At 40.6% G+C, this 18,355-nt stretch overlaps 1 protein-coding gene across 2 annotated transcripts in view; it reads right to left on the bottom strand.

The window, feature by feature from the left end:
* FOXK2 (forkhead box K2) overlaps positions 1-18,355 on the bottom strand; it is a 45,547-nt gene that overhangs the window by 9,041 nt on the left and 18,151 nt on the right. For both annotated transcript variants that reach the window (XM_048489730.1, XM_048489729.1), the window contains exons 2-5: positions 8,876-9,070; positions 3,237-3,384; positions 2,869-3,015; positions 1,425-1,618 (exon numbers count right to left, since the gene is read on the bottom strand). In XM_048489730.1, coding sequence (XP_048345687.1) covers positions 1,425-1,618; positions 2,869-3,015; positions 3,237-3,384; positions 8,876-9,070 — 684 coding nt within the window. The remainder of the gene's footprint in view (positions 1-1,424; positions 1,619-2,868; positions 3,016-3,236; positions 3,385-8,875; positions 9,071-18,355) is intronic.

Below are 18,355 nucleotides of genomic sequence, written 5' to 3'. Positions count from 1 at the left end.
TTTAAAAAAGGCTTGCTGCAGCTCAAGCCTTTTTCCAGCATAACCATAACCAGGAAGCACAAATAAAATGTAACCTATTCAGGAGTTTCACTGCACATTAACTGCAACATTCATGCTTGCTTTTTGGAAAATCAAGAACTTATGCACAGGCGAGGAAAAAGGAGTTTCACAGTAGAATGACTGGGAGTAGAAAGAGGGCAGTTCAGGGGAAACAGGATAGATAACCCTTTTCAGCCTGTTGCTTCTCTGCTCCAAATTCATCACCACCATCCCACTTAGTTCCAATGATGTGTTTGGAGAAAACAGGCATTGTGACCCCACAAGGGCAAAGGAAGAGTGATAAGGAGAAATGACATGAAGGAAAAGGGTTAAGCATTTATTCCCCCTCTGCTTCCAGTCACTCATCCCAGTCCTGAAGCTGGTTCATTAGATCCATAAGTACATGCAGAAAATATACCCCCTGAAAACTCAAGAAATATCTCAAGTTATGCAAAAAGACAAAATGGAAATGGAAACAGAAACGCAGCCCAAAGTGTCTGGAGTTGTGTGCTGCACTCACTTTCTGCCAATGACAAAATCAGGGCAAAGGGGACAAGTATGTGTACAAAACTCCTTAGCAGAAACTGTGGAGGAGTAGTACAGTGCAAAATAACTGACCAGTTTGTGACTTGAGAGTGAGCCATGCCATGCCCTCCCCTTCTGCACAACCTTCTTGGAGAGTCCATATTTGAAGCACCATCTCCTTCCATATGTCCCTGTGCACCAACTACAGTCATCAGGAAGCCATCTGTTGCCTATACAACAGCCCCGGCCTGTTCCATCGTGGCTCTGGCTGCATGGAATGGGTTCCCTCAAGAGGGAGATATTTAAAAAGCACTGCAAGGCCTGCCGGTCTTCAAGGCCTGCTTGTCTGCCGGGACATTAGAAAGGGTCTGAACAGGAGCCATCTTTAAAAGTGGGGAAGAGAGATTTCGTGATTGTTATTTCAACCTTGGGGTTAGTGGGGATGTTTTATTATTTTAAATTGCATTGAAGTAAAAGGAAAGGCAGGATATAAATGTTTTAATAAATAATTAAGGAATGCAGTGCATCCCTTCTTCAAAGGGACTACAACTAGAAAAGCACCATTACTAGCAAATCTCACTTGGGAAAAGATTTTATGTCCTATAATATGACAATCAGATTCTAAGCATGAAGTAAAAATGCAACTTGCCTCAAAAGGAAATTTTAATGCTCTTTAATGCAAGCCTGTTATACTCAGTACTTCCTTGATTTGGAAAGCTGCCTTCATCATCACAACAAACCATACTTTACCAATACTGCTAATAGTTTTAAAAGTTTTGTGCTTATTCCACATCCAGAAAAATTTGCATACACTTAAGCCAAAGTGCCTAACAGCGTAGTCCTCCATTTTGTTTCCTTACCTAGAAGACAGAGGTCCCAGTGGGGTTCTAAAACAAGGTACACCCCTTGGCCGCCTTTTTCTAAAAGCCTGCTCTATCAATTTGCTCTCGGAGGCTGGGTCTATCCTCCAAAAGGAGCCTTTTCCTGGTTCTTCCTGGGAACGGGGTACTTTGATGAAATAACGATTCAGAGACAGATTGTGACGTATTGAATTCTATGGGATATAAGAGATAATGCAGAAATTATCACTGTTTTCAGCACCAATATGAAATTATCTCTTTTGAGACTAGACTCCAGTTAGTTTCTGCCATAAAAGCCATTGTAGATCACACAGTATTTGGAAGGTGTGGTGGGGAGGTTAAATATACAAAATCTGACTCAAAATCTGAACCCGTAAACACACTTTGCTCTCATGTCTCAACATTTCTGCACCTAAATACACTTTTGGGTTTCATTTCTTTCTATGCTCCAATTGTCTCTAGGCCACTTTTGTTTTGTTCACCCAGTTTTAAGTGACAGAAAGGCACTCACCTTGCTCAGTGTCTTCACCACCATTAAACCTTCTCCTCAACTCCCTCCCTTAGCACAGCTGTCTCTTCACTAAACATATCTATACCTTCAAAGCCCCCATGGTATTGTCCTACTTTACTGTTCAAGCTTACTTCATACTACAGTCCTGGCACAGATATAGCACTGCCTTTGTAATTTTTCCAGAACCAAAAATCAAAAGGGGAATTCTACTAACTTAACACTCAGTGTAATTATATGGGAAAAAACCTTGAAAATACAGACAATATCTGCAACAAGTTTAAAAACAGCATGGAAGATTAGTCATGGGCTTTGGTAGTGAGGGATTATTCACTGAAATGTTCTTTTCCTCAGTTTTTTACTTCCTGACAGAAATGCCCCATTTTTTACCCCCTACCCTACTCCTTGCATCACTCCAATCTGTGCTGGAAAGTCCAATTTCTGAAATATCCCAGTAGTTGCCAGGCTACATTAAGATGAAATAATCTATTCAACTGGCTATACTGTACGAGGAACAAAACTGTTCAGATAGAAATTAGCACAGAGTTCTTTACCTCTGTTACACAATGCAGACAATGTTTAATCTTCACTGTGAACGTAATTTATTATCTACTAGATATTTAGCATTTTATTACTTCCTATTTATCCTTCTTCCTCCGTGGTTTGCCACTACCACTGCGGTTTGTACAAGCTATACAGGTCATTTTTTTGTGAAATCACCAGGGCTGTGAAGAGTAACATTTGCTTAGTAGAAAGACTCCAGGGAACAAAATTAGTTCTACAGAGAAAATACTGTAACAGTAATATTTGACTGTAGTCTATCTAAAGACTATTGTACAAGTTCAATATAACCATTACTAGGGGAGAAGATACCTGTTTAAGTATCCTGCTACAAAACTTCTTTTGACCCTTTGTTTAAAACAATACGACTTTTACCTGCCAGCCCTTGTCTGCTGTCCTGTAGTAAGGATAGTTTTTAGTTATGTGCGTATAAATTCCATTTAGTGTGAGTTGCTTATCAGGTGCCATTGTAATTGCTTGTACTATTAGTTGTGCATAGGAATAAGGGGGCTTTGAGTCATCCTACAAAAAAAGAGAGATTACATTATTTGCATATGTTTTCTATAACATCAATTGAGCATCATAACACTTTTAAAAAATATCAACCATTTTCCATTCCTGCTGAGCCAAACCCAGGAGCATTATTTTTATTTATTTTTTCCAACTCAGAAATTTCCATTAGCATAATATTGGCTAAATCACATACTTGTTTGCACAGCCAGGATTCTAATCAAACTTTTTACCTTTGGGCTATCTCCCCCTGATGCTTCTTTGTCATTTTCTGACTGTGAATTGTCAGCCATTAGATGAAGGTCAGATGGTATTACACGACCCATTTTGTACCCTGAAGAACCTGCACCACGGGGGCTAGATGGGCAGGAATTTGCAGCACTGTGGAACAGAAAGAGAGAAGCTTGCTATTCTATTACAGTTATGTATCACCATCACATTGTACATCTAACAGTCCATGTTACACCAACCTCCCCCCAACAAAACTGCTTACAATTAAAAGATCTGTAACAACTTCCAGTGTAACTGTTGTAGATCAAAATCATTCAGTGTTATGATTCATAATAGTTACAGAAATAGCTTCTCACTTGGATGTACCCCTCCTTCCAAAAAAACAGTAATTAGCAAACCTGTGGATTATACTATATGACCCATGTGCTGAACGCTTTGCACAAACTACTTGTCTGTTTCCTGGCATAATTCAAAGGGCTGAATCTGACCTGAGAACCCTATACAGTTTGGAGACAAGGTACCCAAAGGCCCATCTCCTCTCATATTATCAAGCCTGCCTGTGAAGAGTTGCCTCTCAAGCCCTGTTCTCTGTGCCCCTGCTTTCAGAGGCAAGTCAGGTGGCAAATACAGACAGGGCACTGTCTGTGTTGACACCTCAGGTTTCTTGTGGATTACCTGGCACCTACTTTTATTTCTTTTAGGCACCACACCAAAACACATCTTTTTACCAGGCTCTCAATTAGGGATTTTATCTTATCAGCTCCTGTTCTGTTTTTCAATAGTTCTTAAGCCGTTTATGTCCAGTGGCTTGTTTTTAATATTGTGACATAATTTTAATTGTAAGCCATCTCAAGCAGGACTCTGAAAAGGTGGCAAAGGTTAATACTAAATAAAATAGTCTGCCACTGACTGAAACTACTTTGAAGGAAAAATCTGAAAATCTATTTCAAAAAGGCAAGTTATCCAAGTAACAGGAATAGAAGATGTTTTTATACTACAGACTGAATTAAGACAAACACTGCTAAAATGGAGTTGAGGCCAAACAAATGGTAAGATGCTGATAAGTTTGTAAATGAAAAGAATGAATGGCTGAAGTTTGTATCCTGTTACTTATCAATCACACACTGGGTCAGGATACGAAGAATTAACTATTAATCAATTTAACTTCACGCAAGATGTTTATATATAAAAACTTCATTATGTGGCACATATAATTAAACCAGAACCCTCAGTTAACTGTCATCACCTAGAGGGCAAGCTCCTCAGCCTCCATACCCCTTTCCATTTCCACTGATGCCTCTGGCCACTGCTAGGTTTCTCTGATAGCCAGTGTAGTCAGATGGTGTCATTATTTTCCCTTAGGCTGCTCTAAGTTGTTTGGAGCCAGTTCTGCTATAGATTTCAGGCAGCTGCTGTGCTTGCCCGTCTGCTGCTTAGGATGGCTCTGTGTCTCAGGGGGAAAAGAGGGTTCCTACCAGGTATGGGGGCTGTTGCTGTGGCATTCTCAATAGGGCTGGGTTTGGTTGTTACAAATTCCCCAGGTAGGATGCAAGGCATAGTAATAAGCCTGAATATCAAGCACAGCTATTCTCCATGATGATATTGGCTGATTCCGCATGGGCCAAAAACAGCAGTGTGAAAACGGTGTGAAAACAGTATAAATCCTTTTACACTGTTTTAAACCCTTTTACACCATTTTCACACAGTTTTCACACTGCTGTTTTTGGCCCATGTGGAATCAGCCATTGATTGTTACCTGTCCACAGCATGAGCTGGATTCAAGGGACCATGAGAAAAGCACTCATGGTCCCGCCCCGCCCCACCCACCCACCCTTGTAACTCAATGTGCTAACTGGGGTTGAAACTTCTACAGTGAAAGGGAAATGCCAAAAATTGTGCTGTACTCTTCTGTGGGTGTAAGACATCTTTGGATGCAGCTCTTAATCACTAACCTATTTCTGTACTTAAATCTGATACCTATCAAAATTACCAATTTAAGTTTTCTGTTCAAAGTCACCGATCTGAAACAATTCATAATGTTGAATGTACTACTGATAAAGCAACCAACAACTTTATAAAAGGGAAAAATTATGGAAGTTATTTACCAAGTCAAACTGCTAGATAATAAGCATGAAGCTCTCAAAACACTGCTATTAACCTTAAGGGGTTTGTGACACTTTTTCTGATTTAATAATAAACTCACTTTTGTGCATGTAATGAGTAGACAACTATTGCTTCATTTTCTGTATAATTTTCAACCAAAAAAAGGTGTGTTTGATAAGGCTGTCACCCTATTAGAGGAATTTTTGGTATGAGTTTTAATCTTAAAAACTATACAACAAAAACAATAGTTTTAAAAGAACAAACTCTCTTTGATAATATGCTGCAGAAGACACCATCTTAAAATAAACATCCTGCACTAGAGGAGCAGGGAATGCCTCTTTAACGCTGATAGCTGTATTCTACAGTTCTGAAGTACTTATTTTAAATACCTGTTAATCTAAAAAATATATTACCCAATGATAAGGGACACTCTTTTGATCAACCAAAATAAATTATGTTAGGTTAAAAAGATTCAATAAAACTTCCATCCACAATTAGAGAAAATGGCTTCAAGGAATATTATAAAAGCCTGACTTACAAACAAGCAGTAAATTACAATTAATTTGTTATAAGGCTCAGACAGAAAAAAATTCAGTACCATTAAGTGCAATGAGTCCATTTTGGAGCATAAAGTGGTATATAAATGTTTACATGAAGTAAAAACTCAAGGAAAAAATCAGCATCTCTACATCCTCCTCTGTTTTGTTCATGAGCCTACCAGAATAACATGCAGAAGTTCTGCTCAATTCTCCCAGGAGACAGCTGTATATGGTTACAATTGCTTCTCTAGGGATATGCTGTTTATCTTTTGTTCAGGTAGGAAGAGACATTGATAAAATAGTAGGATGTTTGTTTTGATAGCAAGTATCATCATCAATGCAATTTTTTAAACTACAAAAACCTGGCATGCTTTACTCTGTCCAAGTAATTAATACTGCAGGTTTATTATCTTATTAAAATTTCCAATGGGTGATAAAATGTGCACAAAATGGTGACTTAAAGAAAACACCACTCTACTGTTTATTTCCCTTCCTCACGTCACACTGTGTGCCAGTATAGAGGGTGCTCAGGTGTGGCTTTACAGGAATGGCTTTACAAAAGGAAGGAGGGAAGCTTAAAGACCCCAACATGTACACAGACTGTGCACAGACTGTACATGTAGCCTCTGAATAATAGCCCTTGATCATACTCTCCATTCTCTAATCCTTTTAAAAAGTAGCAACTGCTACCGGTTTTATAACCTTGCAAAGAAGTTGCCACACTGGGGGTGACAATTGTAATAAAATTAATGAAACGTTACAACCCTTTTATTTCTTCTGCAAAAGTTTCAATCTATGGGTTTAAACATCAATTTTTTCCTACTAAACTGCAAGAGCCACATGATTTCCAACAAAGCCATACCTCAATTCATCGACAGTTTTACATTCTTTTAAATGTAGCTATATTAATAGGAGGCAATTAGATCTTGAGCAAGACTATTCTGGCCCCCTAGCCACCTCAGTTATTTTGAAATTGCTATCCAGCAGATTTTATATGGAGCAAAAGTTATTTCAATGAACTGTAACAAGCAAACCTGTCAATTTAAATGGCTTGTCAATAAACACAGTAATATTCCCCCTGGGCAACTTCCGTTTCAGGACACCGATACATTTTAAAAAATTAAAACTCATAACTGTGCCTCAAAGTGTTTTAGGTTAAGATTCATTAACAGAGAAGCTGCTTTCCAAATCCTGTACATAAAGCACGTCATAAGAAGTTGCGCAAATCCCAATACTTGAAGCAATGCATTATCATGTTTTGTTTCCCCCAGTCTAGATGCAGGTGTGATTCATAAGGCTCACTAGTGATCTTAAGTAGCACATGTGATTTCCTGTCAGAACTATCACCACAGAATCATAAAATTGGAAGTAGCCATACAGGTCATCTAGTCCAAGCCCCTGCTCAATGCAAGATCAGCCTAAAGCAGGGGTCTGCAACCTGTGGCTCTCCAGATGTTCGTGGCAGGGGCTGATGGGAATTGTAGTCCATGAACATCTGGAGAGCCACAGGTTGCAGACCCCTAGCCTAAAGCATCCCTGAGAAATGTTCGCCCAGCCACTGCTTGAAGACTGCCAGTGAGGGGAAGCTCACCACAATCATAGGCAGCTAATTTCACCATCGAACAACTCTTACTGTAAATATTTCCCTAACATCAAGCCTATACCTTTCTGCCACAATTTAAACCCATTATTATAACTCCTATCCTCTGCTGCCAACTGCAACAGCTCCCTGACCTCCTCTAAGTTACAGCTTTTCAAATATTTAAAGAGAGCATTCATTCCCCCCTCAACCTCCCTTTCTCCAGACTGAATATTCCCAAGTCCCTCAAGCCTTTCTTTGCAGGGCGTGGTCTCCAGGGTCCTCTGCACATGCTCCATTCTGACCACAACTTTTTCACAGTGAGACCTCAAGAACGGCACACAGTACTGACCGATGCAGTGGCAGCACCACTATGACATCTTGCTGTTTAGATGCTATGCCTCAGGGGTTGGACTTGATGGCTCTTGAGGTCTCTTCCAACTTTATGATTCTATCTTAACAAGACTAGCACACTAACTACTACTAGGGAGCTATAATAAACTATGGTGGCAGGTTCAGGTTGTATTGCTTGGAGCAGGTGTTTTAGCCCTGCTCCATTGGAGTTCCAGTCCCATTTAACGCCCCCCCGCCCCCCGGATCTGTTTCCTAAAAAAAAAGTCCATCCCCCAACCAATCCCCAAACAGGTCCACAACAGGAAGGCCCTTGTGCCGCCACCTTTGGGCCGCTGCCCAATGTCATTGCCTTGGGCTGCTGCTGCAGTGTTATATAGCTGCCAGGCCCCACCTTCACAGGTGTTCCAAATGGGGTGGGCGGGAAAGGACTCAACAAATCGAATTATTCCTAAACTTATTCCAACATGCCCATCCTAGCAAATTGGCTCACCTAGAGTTTGTCTTGCATTATTCACACACCTGCATGATGAGAGTCAAACCAGATAAAACTGTACAAGATCCATCCCTTTAGCTGCAAGTTTGTCCCAGTTATAATGCATTAGAGAGGACATTCAATTTCTGAAGCAGAGAGGAACCTTCATAGGAAGTATTAAGCCCACTAACTCATCTAGCATTTACTTCTTTGCTACCTCTAAAAATTATTTGTCTCTCACGCCAACTTTCATACAAGAATTGAGGCTGTCTGAGAAAAAACAATTGGATGGGAGATGGGATCTGGATAGGTTTTTGGTGGTTATGGGGAAGATCAATATTCCTTGACCAAACGCCCCTTTTGCACTTAAGAGAGTTGCTCCACTAATAAGCTTATAGTCAACTAATCTGGTTTGCCCCTGAACAATCCTAGTATTGTAAATTTAAGGCTAAACTCTAGCATGATTAGGTAGCCACTGAGAACATGCAAGGCTGTAATTTACCCTCAGGAAGAGCTGAGCCACAAATGAAGCAATTTCAGATGAAATCTGACAGTGCTAAATTAATAACATATGCAGAATTACAGTCTAAATACCTGATGGTTCCTGTGGGAGAAGGTAGAGGGCTGATCAGGTGAGCCATGTTGTCTGGAATGTTTATTGTTAGGGGAGAGATCTGGGGTTGCACAGGTTTCACTGGGGATTGCGGGGACTCCTGTTTTTCTCTTTTTTCATTGGATAAAGCTGTAAATGTTATCTTGATGTTTGTGCTGGGAAACCTGAAAGTACATCTGAAAAAAAATGCACATATTAACTTGAAGGGTGCGCAATAATATTTTCATAATTTCATACACAATGCTTTATCATAGAAGGAAGCCATATTTTAAACATGATCTAAAATTGTCACGATGCATATGACAGTTTACATTTATGATAAAAATAACTATTAGGTAGATATGAAAGGACACCAAGACAAGAATCAGCACACTACCATAGCAATGACATAGCTCCACAATGGGCTATGTCTGAGTGAGTTGGAAACATTGGTGCCATGTACATAAAACAATCTGTATAGAATTCAATATTCTTGACATTAAAATCTAAAGAATTACAGATACCACTTTTTGAAGATTACATCACTCTCAAAAACTCACTCCAATCTAAACAATTTATCACGAAATAACCAGTTTAGCTATATCCAACCACCAAATACAGCATCTGCGGCAAGAAGACTGATCAACAGCTTAAGGATCAGAAAAGACAAATCTTTAATTCCTGCCACTTTGCAACATTTACACTATCTAAAGAAGTAAACTTTGCAATTCTACCTTAACAATTAAATTAATGCTCTTGTATACAAATAAATACATACATACATATTCATAAGACTATTTTCAAAAGTTATTTCAGAGTTTACAGGAAATGGCAGCCAAAATGATCATGAGATGGGATCACCTTCCTTACAAAAAAAAGGCTACAACATAGGAACTTTCTAGAGAGGAAAAGAAGAGAGACAGCTCAAGATCACCCAATAAACTGATGGGCAGTACATTCAAGATGGACTAAAGGAAACGTTTCTTCACACAATACCAAAATAAAGTATGGACTTCACTGTTATGGATTATGGTGACAGACAATAGGTGATGCAGTTCTAAACTTCCTGGTTTTTTAAGGCAGTTTGCTGTTACTGAAGCTTCTGAAAGCAAACCAATGTCTGGCTGCATTGGGTGGAAAAGGTTCCCCACCTCTACAGTGGAATTTCCCTCTAGTGCTAATTCTGATATCCAACCAAGGATTAACTGAGAAGTCCCACTGTTCAATGGGGTTTCTTCCCATTTAAGTGAATGGAGGACTGAAGTGTGAGTTTCCCGCCTTAGGAAAACTGCTTGTTGTTACTGAAGCCTTGAAACAGAAAGCTGCACTCCATAGCCCCAAAGCTAAGAAATGTCCAACAGGAATGTTGCTCTCTAGTCTTGATATCAGGGGGACAAATGAGGAACACCCCTATAGCTCTGCATTGTTCATTACCAGTATATTTAAAGGAAGCTTTTGCTGTCAAGCCCCAGAAAACCTGTTTGAAGCCCTACAGGGAATTTTCCCCATAATACTTCTATAAAGGTTCAAAGGAGAGGTGAAGAGTAAACCATTTACTGGGAAGCTTCTCTTAAGACTGCAAATATTACAGCTTTGAGAAAGCAGTGTCCCTGAGAGTTTGGATATTAAGTTTTGTAGTCTGAAAATAACATTTTCCTTCAGAGGGGGACAACAGGTAAACAAAACAGTTTGTTCCTTACCAATAGGAAAGTTTCCTTAAAGATTCCAAAGCAGTAAGAACAGGACTTTGGAGCTTCCAAGAATACCAGTCCTCAGCTTTGCAGTGTCATTCAGAATATGCCTACAAAACTCTTACTGGCCTGGAAGGGCAGATAAATAGTGGGCTCTTCAAATCTCCCTACCCCTTTCCCCTAAGCTAACTACGGTCAATAGGGTGTGCACTTGAGCTTCTTTCATGCTGCCAAGGTTCCATGATAGCATGAGACAGACTGCATGCTCATTCTGTCAGGGGAGGAAGAGGTCCCCATATTTTATAGGGAAGGGGGAAAGTATTTTTCTGCGTTCTACCTCCTCTTTACTTATGATTCAATTCTGTTGCCTTGATAATTACTTGGGTCACCAACTTCAGTAGAGGGAATTATACCTAAACAGATTTTCCAGATTCAAGGGCAATATACATGTGAATCCCAGGGACTGACAACAAGACAGGGTTGCTGTCTTCATGACCTATTTGTGAGCATACCCGAGGAACCTGACTGACTGCTGCTAGAAGCAGAATGTTGAGTTAGATGAACCTTCAGTCTCTTCTGAAAACAAAACAGCCACTAGTTCTTCCCTAATCGTTACAAATTTTGTTCTCACACTTTTTCTTTTATATACTTATGTGATGTGCTCTCCCATCACTTTAGCTTAATTTTTCTACTAGCAAAATAAGAATAAGTTGCAACAGTGACTATCATCAGCTGTAGCCCATTCTGGGAAACACAATGCACTAAGTAGTATAAATTCCATCACGCTTTGCAGCATTAAGCCCTGTAAAAATTAAACCTCCACAACGAATACAGAAGACAGCCTAAACAAACCAAACACATTCCTGCACAGAGTAAAAGGAACACTGGAAAAAGTCTGACTGCATGCAACAGTTACTGTAGAAACCAAGCTCTTCACCATTTTCTCCAAGCAGACGACACAAAAGAGCTGAAAAGTAGGGATCGATGGGAAGCAGCTTATAAAGCTGCCTGTCACATCAGCTGCAGGAAAACCAGACGCGAATTCATTAAAACTGCCCATGTAATGCTTCTGGAATTTGAGCCTCCACAGTCTGCAAGTTTAAAAGAAACTCTGCCTATAGAAACACTCCACTCTTTAGGTATTTGCCATCCTTAAACACAAAGGATACAAGTCAGTTGTGTGGTCCTTCTACAATTTCATCTTCAGTTTTAAGAAAATGCATTAATAGAATTTGTTTGCAAGAAGACTGCAAGTCTACACTTGTTCCCGATTTACAAATGTCCTACATTCAATAACTCAAAAAACCTATTTTACTTTGATGTAATCCAAAAGTTTCTTCTCCGATCAAGCTAATTTTCTTCTTTCGCGTTAAGATTTCCTGCTGTTAAATTAGTTTATCCTGTAAAGAGACAGATTTTCTTCCGCAAAGGTTTTGGGCACTGTGAGTTGGAACCACGGGTCTCCTTCAGTGAGTAGGAGGTTGTTATGGAAAGAGAGATTTTAACAGACTCAAGTCTTTCACAATGCATCCCATGCTGTTCCAAAGAGGCCCAATCTTACCAGTAGCTTTCTGTGAGCAGCACAGAGATGCAGAGAACAGGAGAAGGTAGAAGGTTACATTCTGTGATAATTTTATTATCCATTACAGGGACAGTAATGGAATTTTACAGCACAGAGATCAATCCAAAGTAACATTTAATTTAAACATATACACTACAGCAAAAATTAAATAATGGAAAAGGCTGTACATGGGATTCCATGCCTGAAATCACAAATATGCCCGTTAGATCACTTCATAGTTCATAGCATCCAACAACTTATTAACGCACACCATTCAAAGCTAGATGTTATGATTTGTATTCTGAAGTGGAATCTGCTGCCTTGCTACTGATACCTGTCTATGTGAGTGTAAATTTGTTTGTTTTCATTCTCGTTAATTTATTTCCTAAATGGAATGAACAAGTACACATCTGTTCTAGCCCTTAATGCTATCTCCAACCAGCCTGTTTTATGTCGGCAGTGTTAACAATGGCTTCTATAAGGAATAAATATACTTTTAAACACAATTCCATTTTTGGGGTAAATCATTACATGAGTTTTTACTTCAGAAGACTAGAATAGAATCTACAAAATACATAAGCTGTTGTGGTACTCAATGCAACACAAAAGCTGTCTTGTTTATAGTGCCAAATATGTAACTTGTAAACAAGTTAAAGCCTAGTTAATCTATAACCTTTTAGTTACACACATTCCTGGACAGGCCCAGTCCACACATGGTCCAACACGATCAACATATTACTTAAATTAAACATCCCATGAAGCAAAGCACATAACTATAAGGGGCCTGATAAACCATTAGAGAAGTATGCTGATGAAAGAGAGAAGAAAGGGCCTTTTTCACTACTGAAAAAGTTATGCTGGGATCAAGGGACCCACATGGATAACAGGCATATGGGACTGAGGAAATAATGAGGAAGGGAATCAGGAAAGTTTGAGTAACAAAATTGGTAGGATACACAGCTACGAGTGTTCAATTCATGTCTTGGTTGGTGGAGAAAGGTTTCATATCTTAAGAATCCTGACCCACATTTGAATTACGGACCCCCACCTTTCAGACCTGCCCTACATTTTGAGAATCACTGTCCCAAGGGTCCAGACGACCATCAATGTCAAACAAGGAAGCTGAAGGAGACTTTACATTGTGACCATAAATCATAGTATGCAACTGTTTTGCTACAGAGATACCCTGCATACCATGGATACTAATAACTAATTCAGAAGCCATCAGCTTTTTTGAGCCCATGGGCACCCTTGGAATTCTGACACAGAGTAGAAGGCACAGGAACAAAATGCCGCCATGGGAGGTAGAGACCTGCACACAGAGGAAGCTCAAGGGCCAGGAAGAAGAGGGATAACTAAACATTCAATGGGAAAGAGGGATGAGAAAGAATAAAAAACACACAGTGGTGGCAGTTGCTACTGAAACAATGTTATTTTAATTGGCACACCCAATCAGATCTTCAGTGGCCAATCAGAAGTCCTGCTGGTCAGGAGCCCCACCCATTTTCTTAACACACTTGGTGGGCATCATGACAGGTATTGGCAGATACTGCAGCATCCAAGGGCACCATGTCAGAGACCCTGATCTAGCTGTCTGAACTCACAAAAATGTGATGTGAGCTAAGAATCTGAAGCATTACATGGCCTAGTATAAAACCCAATATCTGGAACCCAATATCTGGTGCTGGCAAACAAAATTAGGAAGTTGTAATACTTATCAAATGGTAAATATAACACATTTATAATGCAAAAGAAAACTGGATACATTTTGACGAACAATGACAGGATTCAACATGCTGTATCAACCATGCCTTAGCAAAAGCTTCTGATCCACCATAGTCATACAAATTGTATTTATATTCAAGTCAAACAATCTTACACACCATACAGGTCCCTTTGTGTCACTTGATTCTTTCCAAATAAGTTGCCTATTTTAGACAAAAAGCAATACATTTGGGAGGAAGAGGACAGGGCTTTTTAAAAAAGAAATTTTCCTTAATATAGACCAGGGGTCCCCAAACTTTTTAAACAGGGGGCCAGTTCACTGTCCCACAACAACACAACACAAGCCTTTATTGGCATATAAAACGGGACAAAGTTTTAAAACAAAACAAGGTTAAGAAATACAGTTAAAAGTGCTAAAATTACTAATCTCCAGTATAAAATTTGCAACAGTTTCACAAAAGAGCACATCAGAGCTGTTCAGGAGATTGGGTATCTTATAACACTCATGCCACTGAGAACATTTCAAGAAAATGGAATTCATGTATTTCATGCGTATCTTATTGTATTTAGGGCATAGAAACAAAGAATGGTCAAGTGTTTCAACCGTAGTCCTATCACATGAACAAACTCTTTTAGAACGTTCCATATTCTTAAATCTTCCCTCCAGCAGAGCTGATGGCAGCACATTACATCTTGCAGTAGCCAAGGCTCTCCTCTGGGTGGGATTTATCAGCAGACGAAGATATGCTGCCATAATTCCACGCTCACATGGGATTAATAATGTAGTTGGAGAACAGGTTGTCTTGGCAGCACAAGTCAAATTATGAAAATCAAGATCCAAGAGCCTATTCTTAACTAGTCTGAAGGCTTCCACCTTTGTGAGCATAAGGAGTGATTCCAAGGGGAAACCAATGGCTTCAACCTTTCTAAAGATCAAAGTATATCATTCTGAAATAAAGTGATCTGATAACAGAGAGGGAATATAGCTATTGGATCCCACTAGAAAATGTATATGCAGCCAATATTTTATGGCCCTTATCCATGCCAAGGTTTCTAGAGTTGTTTGGCCCATCTCAGTGCACAACGAAGCATAAGGCACACATCTAGGGAGCCCAGTTAGTTTCCGAAGGAATTTGGAATGTAATAAATTAAATGATTTATTTATTGCCGAAATCCAAATGGGGGAACCGTACAGTAGCAAGGAGCCAATCCTAGTCTCAAAAACCTTCAAAGCCGCAGGAATGTATTGATTGCCTTTACTATAAAAAAAGCGATATATTGCTGTCATGTTGGTATGTGCCGAGGTAGTTACTGCTAGTCGCTGTGAGGACCATGACAAATTATACCTATAGTAAATGCCAAGGTATCGGAAATATTTGACCTGCTCAATTTTGTGGCCCTTAATTAGCCAGGTCATGGGCTTCCAACTCTTAGCAAAAATGAGAACTTTAGTTTTAGCATAGTTAATTTCCAGTCTGTTCTCTTCGCAATAATTAGCAAAACTGTGCATTAGGCGTTTAAGGCCAATTCTGGACAAGGACAATAACACTGCATCATCTGCATACAACATTAAAGGAACATGGGTAAGATGTAATTTAGGACTATGCCCATTCACAGACACCAAAGCATGAGGTAAATCATTGAGGAATAAATTGAATAAAGTAGGAGCCAGTTCACTGTCCCTCAGACTGTTGGAGGGCCGGACTAAAAAAAAAAACTATGAACAAATTCCTATGCACAAATGATTGTAAAATGTTTGATTTCACCTTTCAGCCTTTCTGCCATGGTCTATTTTTAGAACAGTGACCAAAGTATGTCAAGTACAGGGTGGGCTCCAAATATTGTTGGGGAGGCTGTGGAATACCTTCCCCTGGAAAAAAAAAAGCAGAACTTTCCCAATGAAACATTCCATCTAACCCAGGATCAGGTATCTTCCTGGGTTCTTTCCTCCCTAGCAGCCAGCCAGCGATTCGCCAGCCTGGCTGATGCCAATGGGAGTGAGGCGGAACAGAAAGCCTGAGAGCAACACATGGAGTAGCTGAGAGGGAAGGGCGGAGCAGGCGTTGCCACATGTAAGGTTTCCAACTCTGGGTCAGAAAATTCATGGAGATTTGGGGGTGCCATCATGTAACTGCAATCAACAGCAGTTGGGGCTGGTTCCTCCTCTCCCTCGAGCCCCACTGCACATGAATGGAGCCATTGCCGCCATGCCTGGCAGGCCGGATAAATGCCTTCAGGGGACCACATTTGGCCCCCTGGCCGTAGTTTGGGGACCCCTGATATAAACTAACCAGGAAATGTGTTATACCTTATTTGCATGTTACAAAGCGGTAGGAAAAAACTTCATACATCAAATACATTGACTATTTAAATGTAAGGGGAAAACAATATCAATGCAGAACTGGATCAATGAAGCAAACAAATTAGCTGGGGATGATCTTTCACCACCTGCTCCATTCACCTACTCATCCTCTGCTCTACTCTACTTCCTGCTCCATCCATCCTTTCCAGGCACAGAGGAAGATATGCCACTTATTTATTTAGCGAATGCGTATGCAGCCTCTCCAGAGATCCGCTTGATGCAATTCAACATCACTCTCAGAGCACCCTCCATGCTGTCTAGTACAGTTGAAGTGGTACCTTTGGCTATCTGCTTCCATATTCATCAAGAAAAGGCTGGAGGAAATGTAAAGACTAGGGAAGGACTGCTGTCTCTGCATTCTGCCTCACTTTGCCTGTTCCACCAAATCAGACAACTGGTACAGTACTGTCAGCCTCTAACCGCTAGTGGCTCACCAGGGTCTCAAGCATGGAAGGGTCTTGTCTAACATTCATTACCTGATATCCTTCAATTGGAAATGCAAGGGACTGAACCTGGACATTTCTGCATGCTCTCAGCTCCTCCTCCAGCAACAACTCAGTCCTACTGTTTCCTTGTCAGATAGCACATCCAAGAGCTCAACTAGTTGCTTACCATTGTAAGAGCCTTTGCCAGTCTTTAAAAGGCTAGCAGCCCTTAAAGGCAAAAAGGAGAGCAAGGATGTAAGCATGTTGCCACATTCCAACCTAGTCAAAAAAACTGAAGCTAAACTTGTAGTCACAAAAATGAATGGCCCAAGAAGATCAGATAATTGGCAACTCAGACGCTTAATTTGAGGGCCATTACTATATCTCACCCCACCCAGCCCCATAAGCAAGAAGGGTATAAGCAATCTCTGTTCTTATAAAAATGTTATGGCCACACTCATCATCATGGCCTTTGACCTGATACAGACAGACGGCCAACATTTTTTTGCACTCAAGCTCATGTTTGCCCAGTGATAAAGTACAAGGAAATGGGTCAAGAGTTGCATCCCAAAAAGGATTTTCATAACTGAGAGAGAGCTTCCAAAGATTTCCCCTTTCTACTGCAGACCTACAGTTCTCTTCCTCTTCCCCCACCCCTCCTGAGATTTCCTGTCCCTCAAGAGCAACATTCTGGGCTGCACTGGGAGGCAAATCCCTTCTGTGAATGGAAATGTGATGCCAGATCCAAGCCGAAATAATCTGAACTTCAGCTTTATTTTCTTGAGTCCTCCTATCACCACCTATTTTTATACATCAATTGATAAGAGATCAGTAAATAAAACAGAGCTACGACAATGGATGAGACAAGCCAGATTAGTACTAGTCACTAGTGAGACTAGTCACTAGTGAGACAAGCCACTAGTACTAGTCACGAGTGAGACTAGTCACTAGTGAGACAAGCCACTTAGTACTAGTCATGCATCTGGGGAGTGCTTTCCTTCTCCTGCCTAAGATGTTGCAATCCCTGACCCTCTTTAACTTCATGGTTGGATGAGAAAGACCCATTGGATACTCACTGTGAAGGGGTCTTCTACTGACCGTCTTGCTGGGTTATTCTCCACCTTCAGTCAGAGAGGCAGGAAAGATGCTTTGGTCACTTCCTGTAGCCAGGTTGCCGCTGCCTTATGCCCCAGTATCTTGACCAGCCGAGCAGACTCACAACAAAAGGAACAAACAACAGCAATGCAACCAAACTATAAACTGCCTGAACTAGTCAGAAGCTAAAGTAAACACTGGAAGGGACCAAAGCCTCAGCACATAAGATAGGTTCCTCTAACAGAACAAGGCAAAAACAAAAACAAGTTTGGAGCACATTTCCAGAGAGAAATGAAACAAAGGGAGGGTCAAGACGGTCTTCAATGTACAGTAGAAGACCCCTTCACGGTGAGTATCCAATGAGTCGTTCTACTGGATGGTGGAGACCGTCTTGCTGGGTACTCCCAAAGCAGTTACCCTGTAGGGTGGGTTCTGTTAATCTCCAACAATGTGCTCCAGGATCCTCCCGCTGAAGGAGGCCTGAACTGCATCCCTGGAGGCTAGTCCGTAGTGCCTCACGAACGAAGAGGGGGGAGCCCATGTGGCGTCCCTACATATCTGCTCCAAGGACACCTGTTTGTACAATGCTACGTTAGCCGCAGCGCTCCTAGTGCAGTGAGCTG

This window comes from Sphaerodactylus townsendi, linkage group LG03 (assembly GCF_021028975.2).
Source record: "Sphaerodactylus townsendi isolate TG3544 linkage group LG03, MPM_Stown_v2.3, whole genome shotgun sequence".
NCBI classification, from domain to species: Eukaryota; Metazoa; Chordata; class Lepidosauria; order Squamata; family Sphaerodactylidae; genus Sphaerodactylus; species Sphaerodactylus townsendi.
This window is presented reverse-complemented; position numbering and strand designations above follow the sequence as displayed.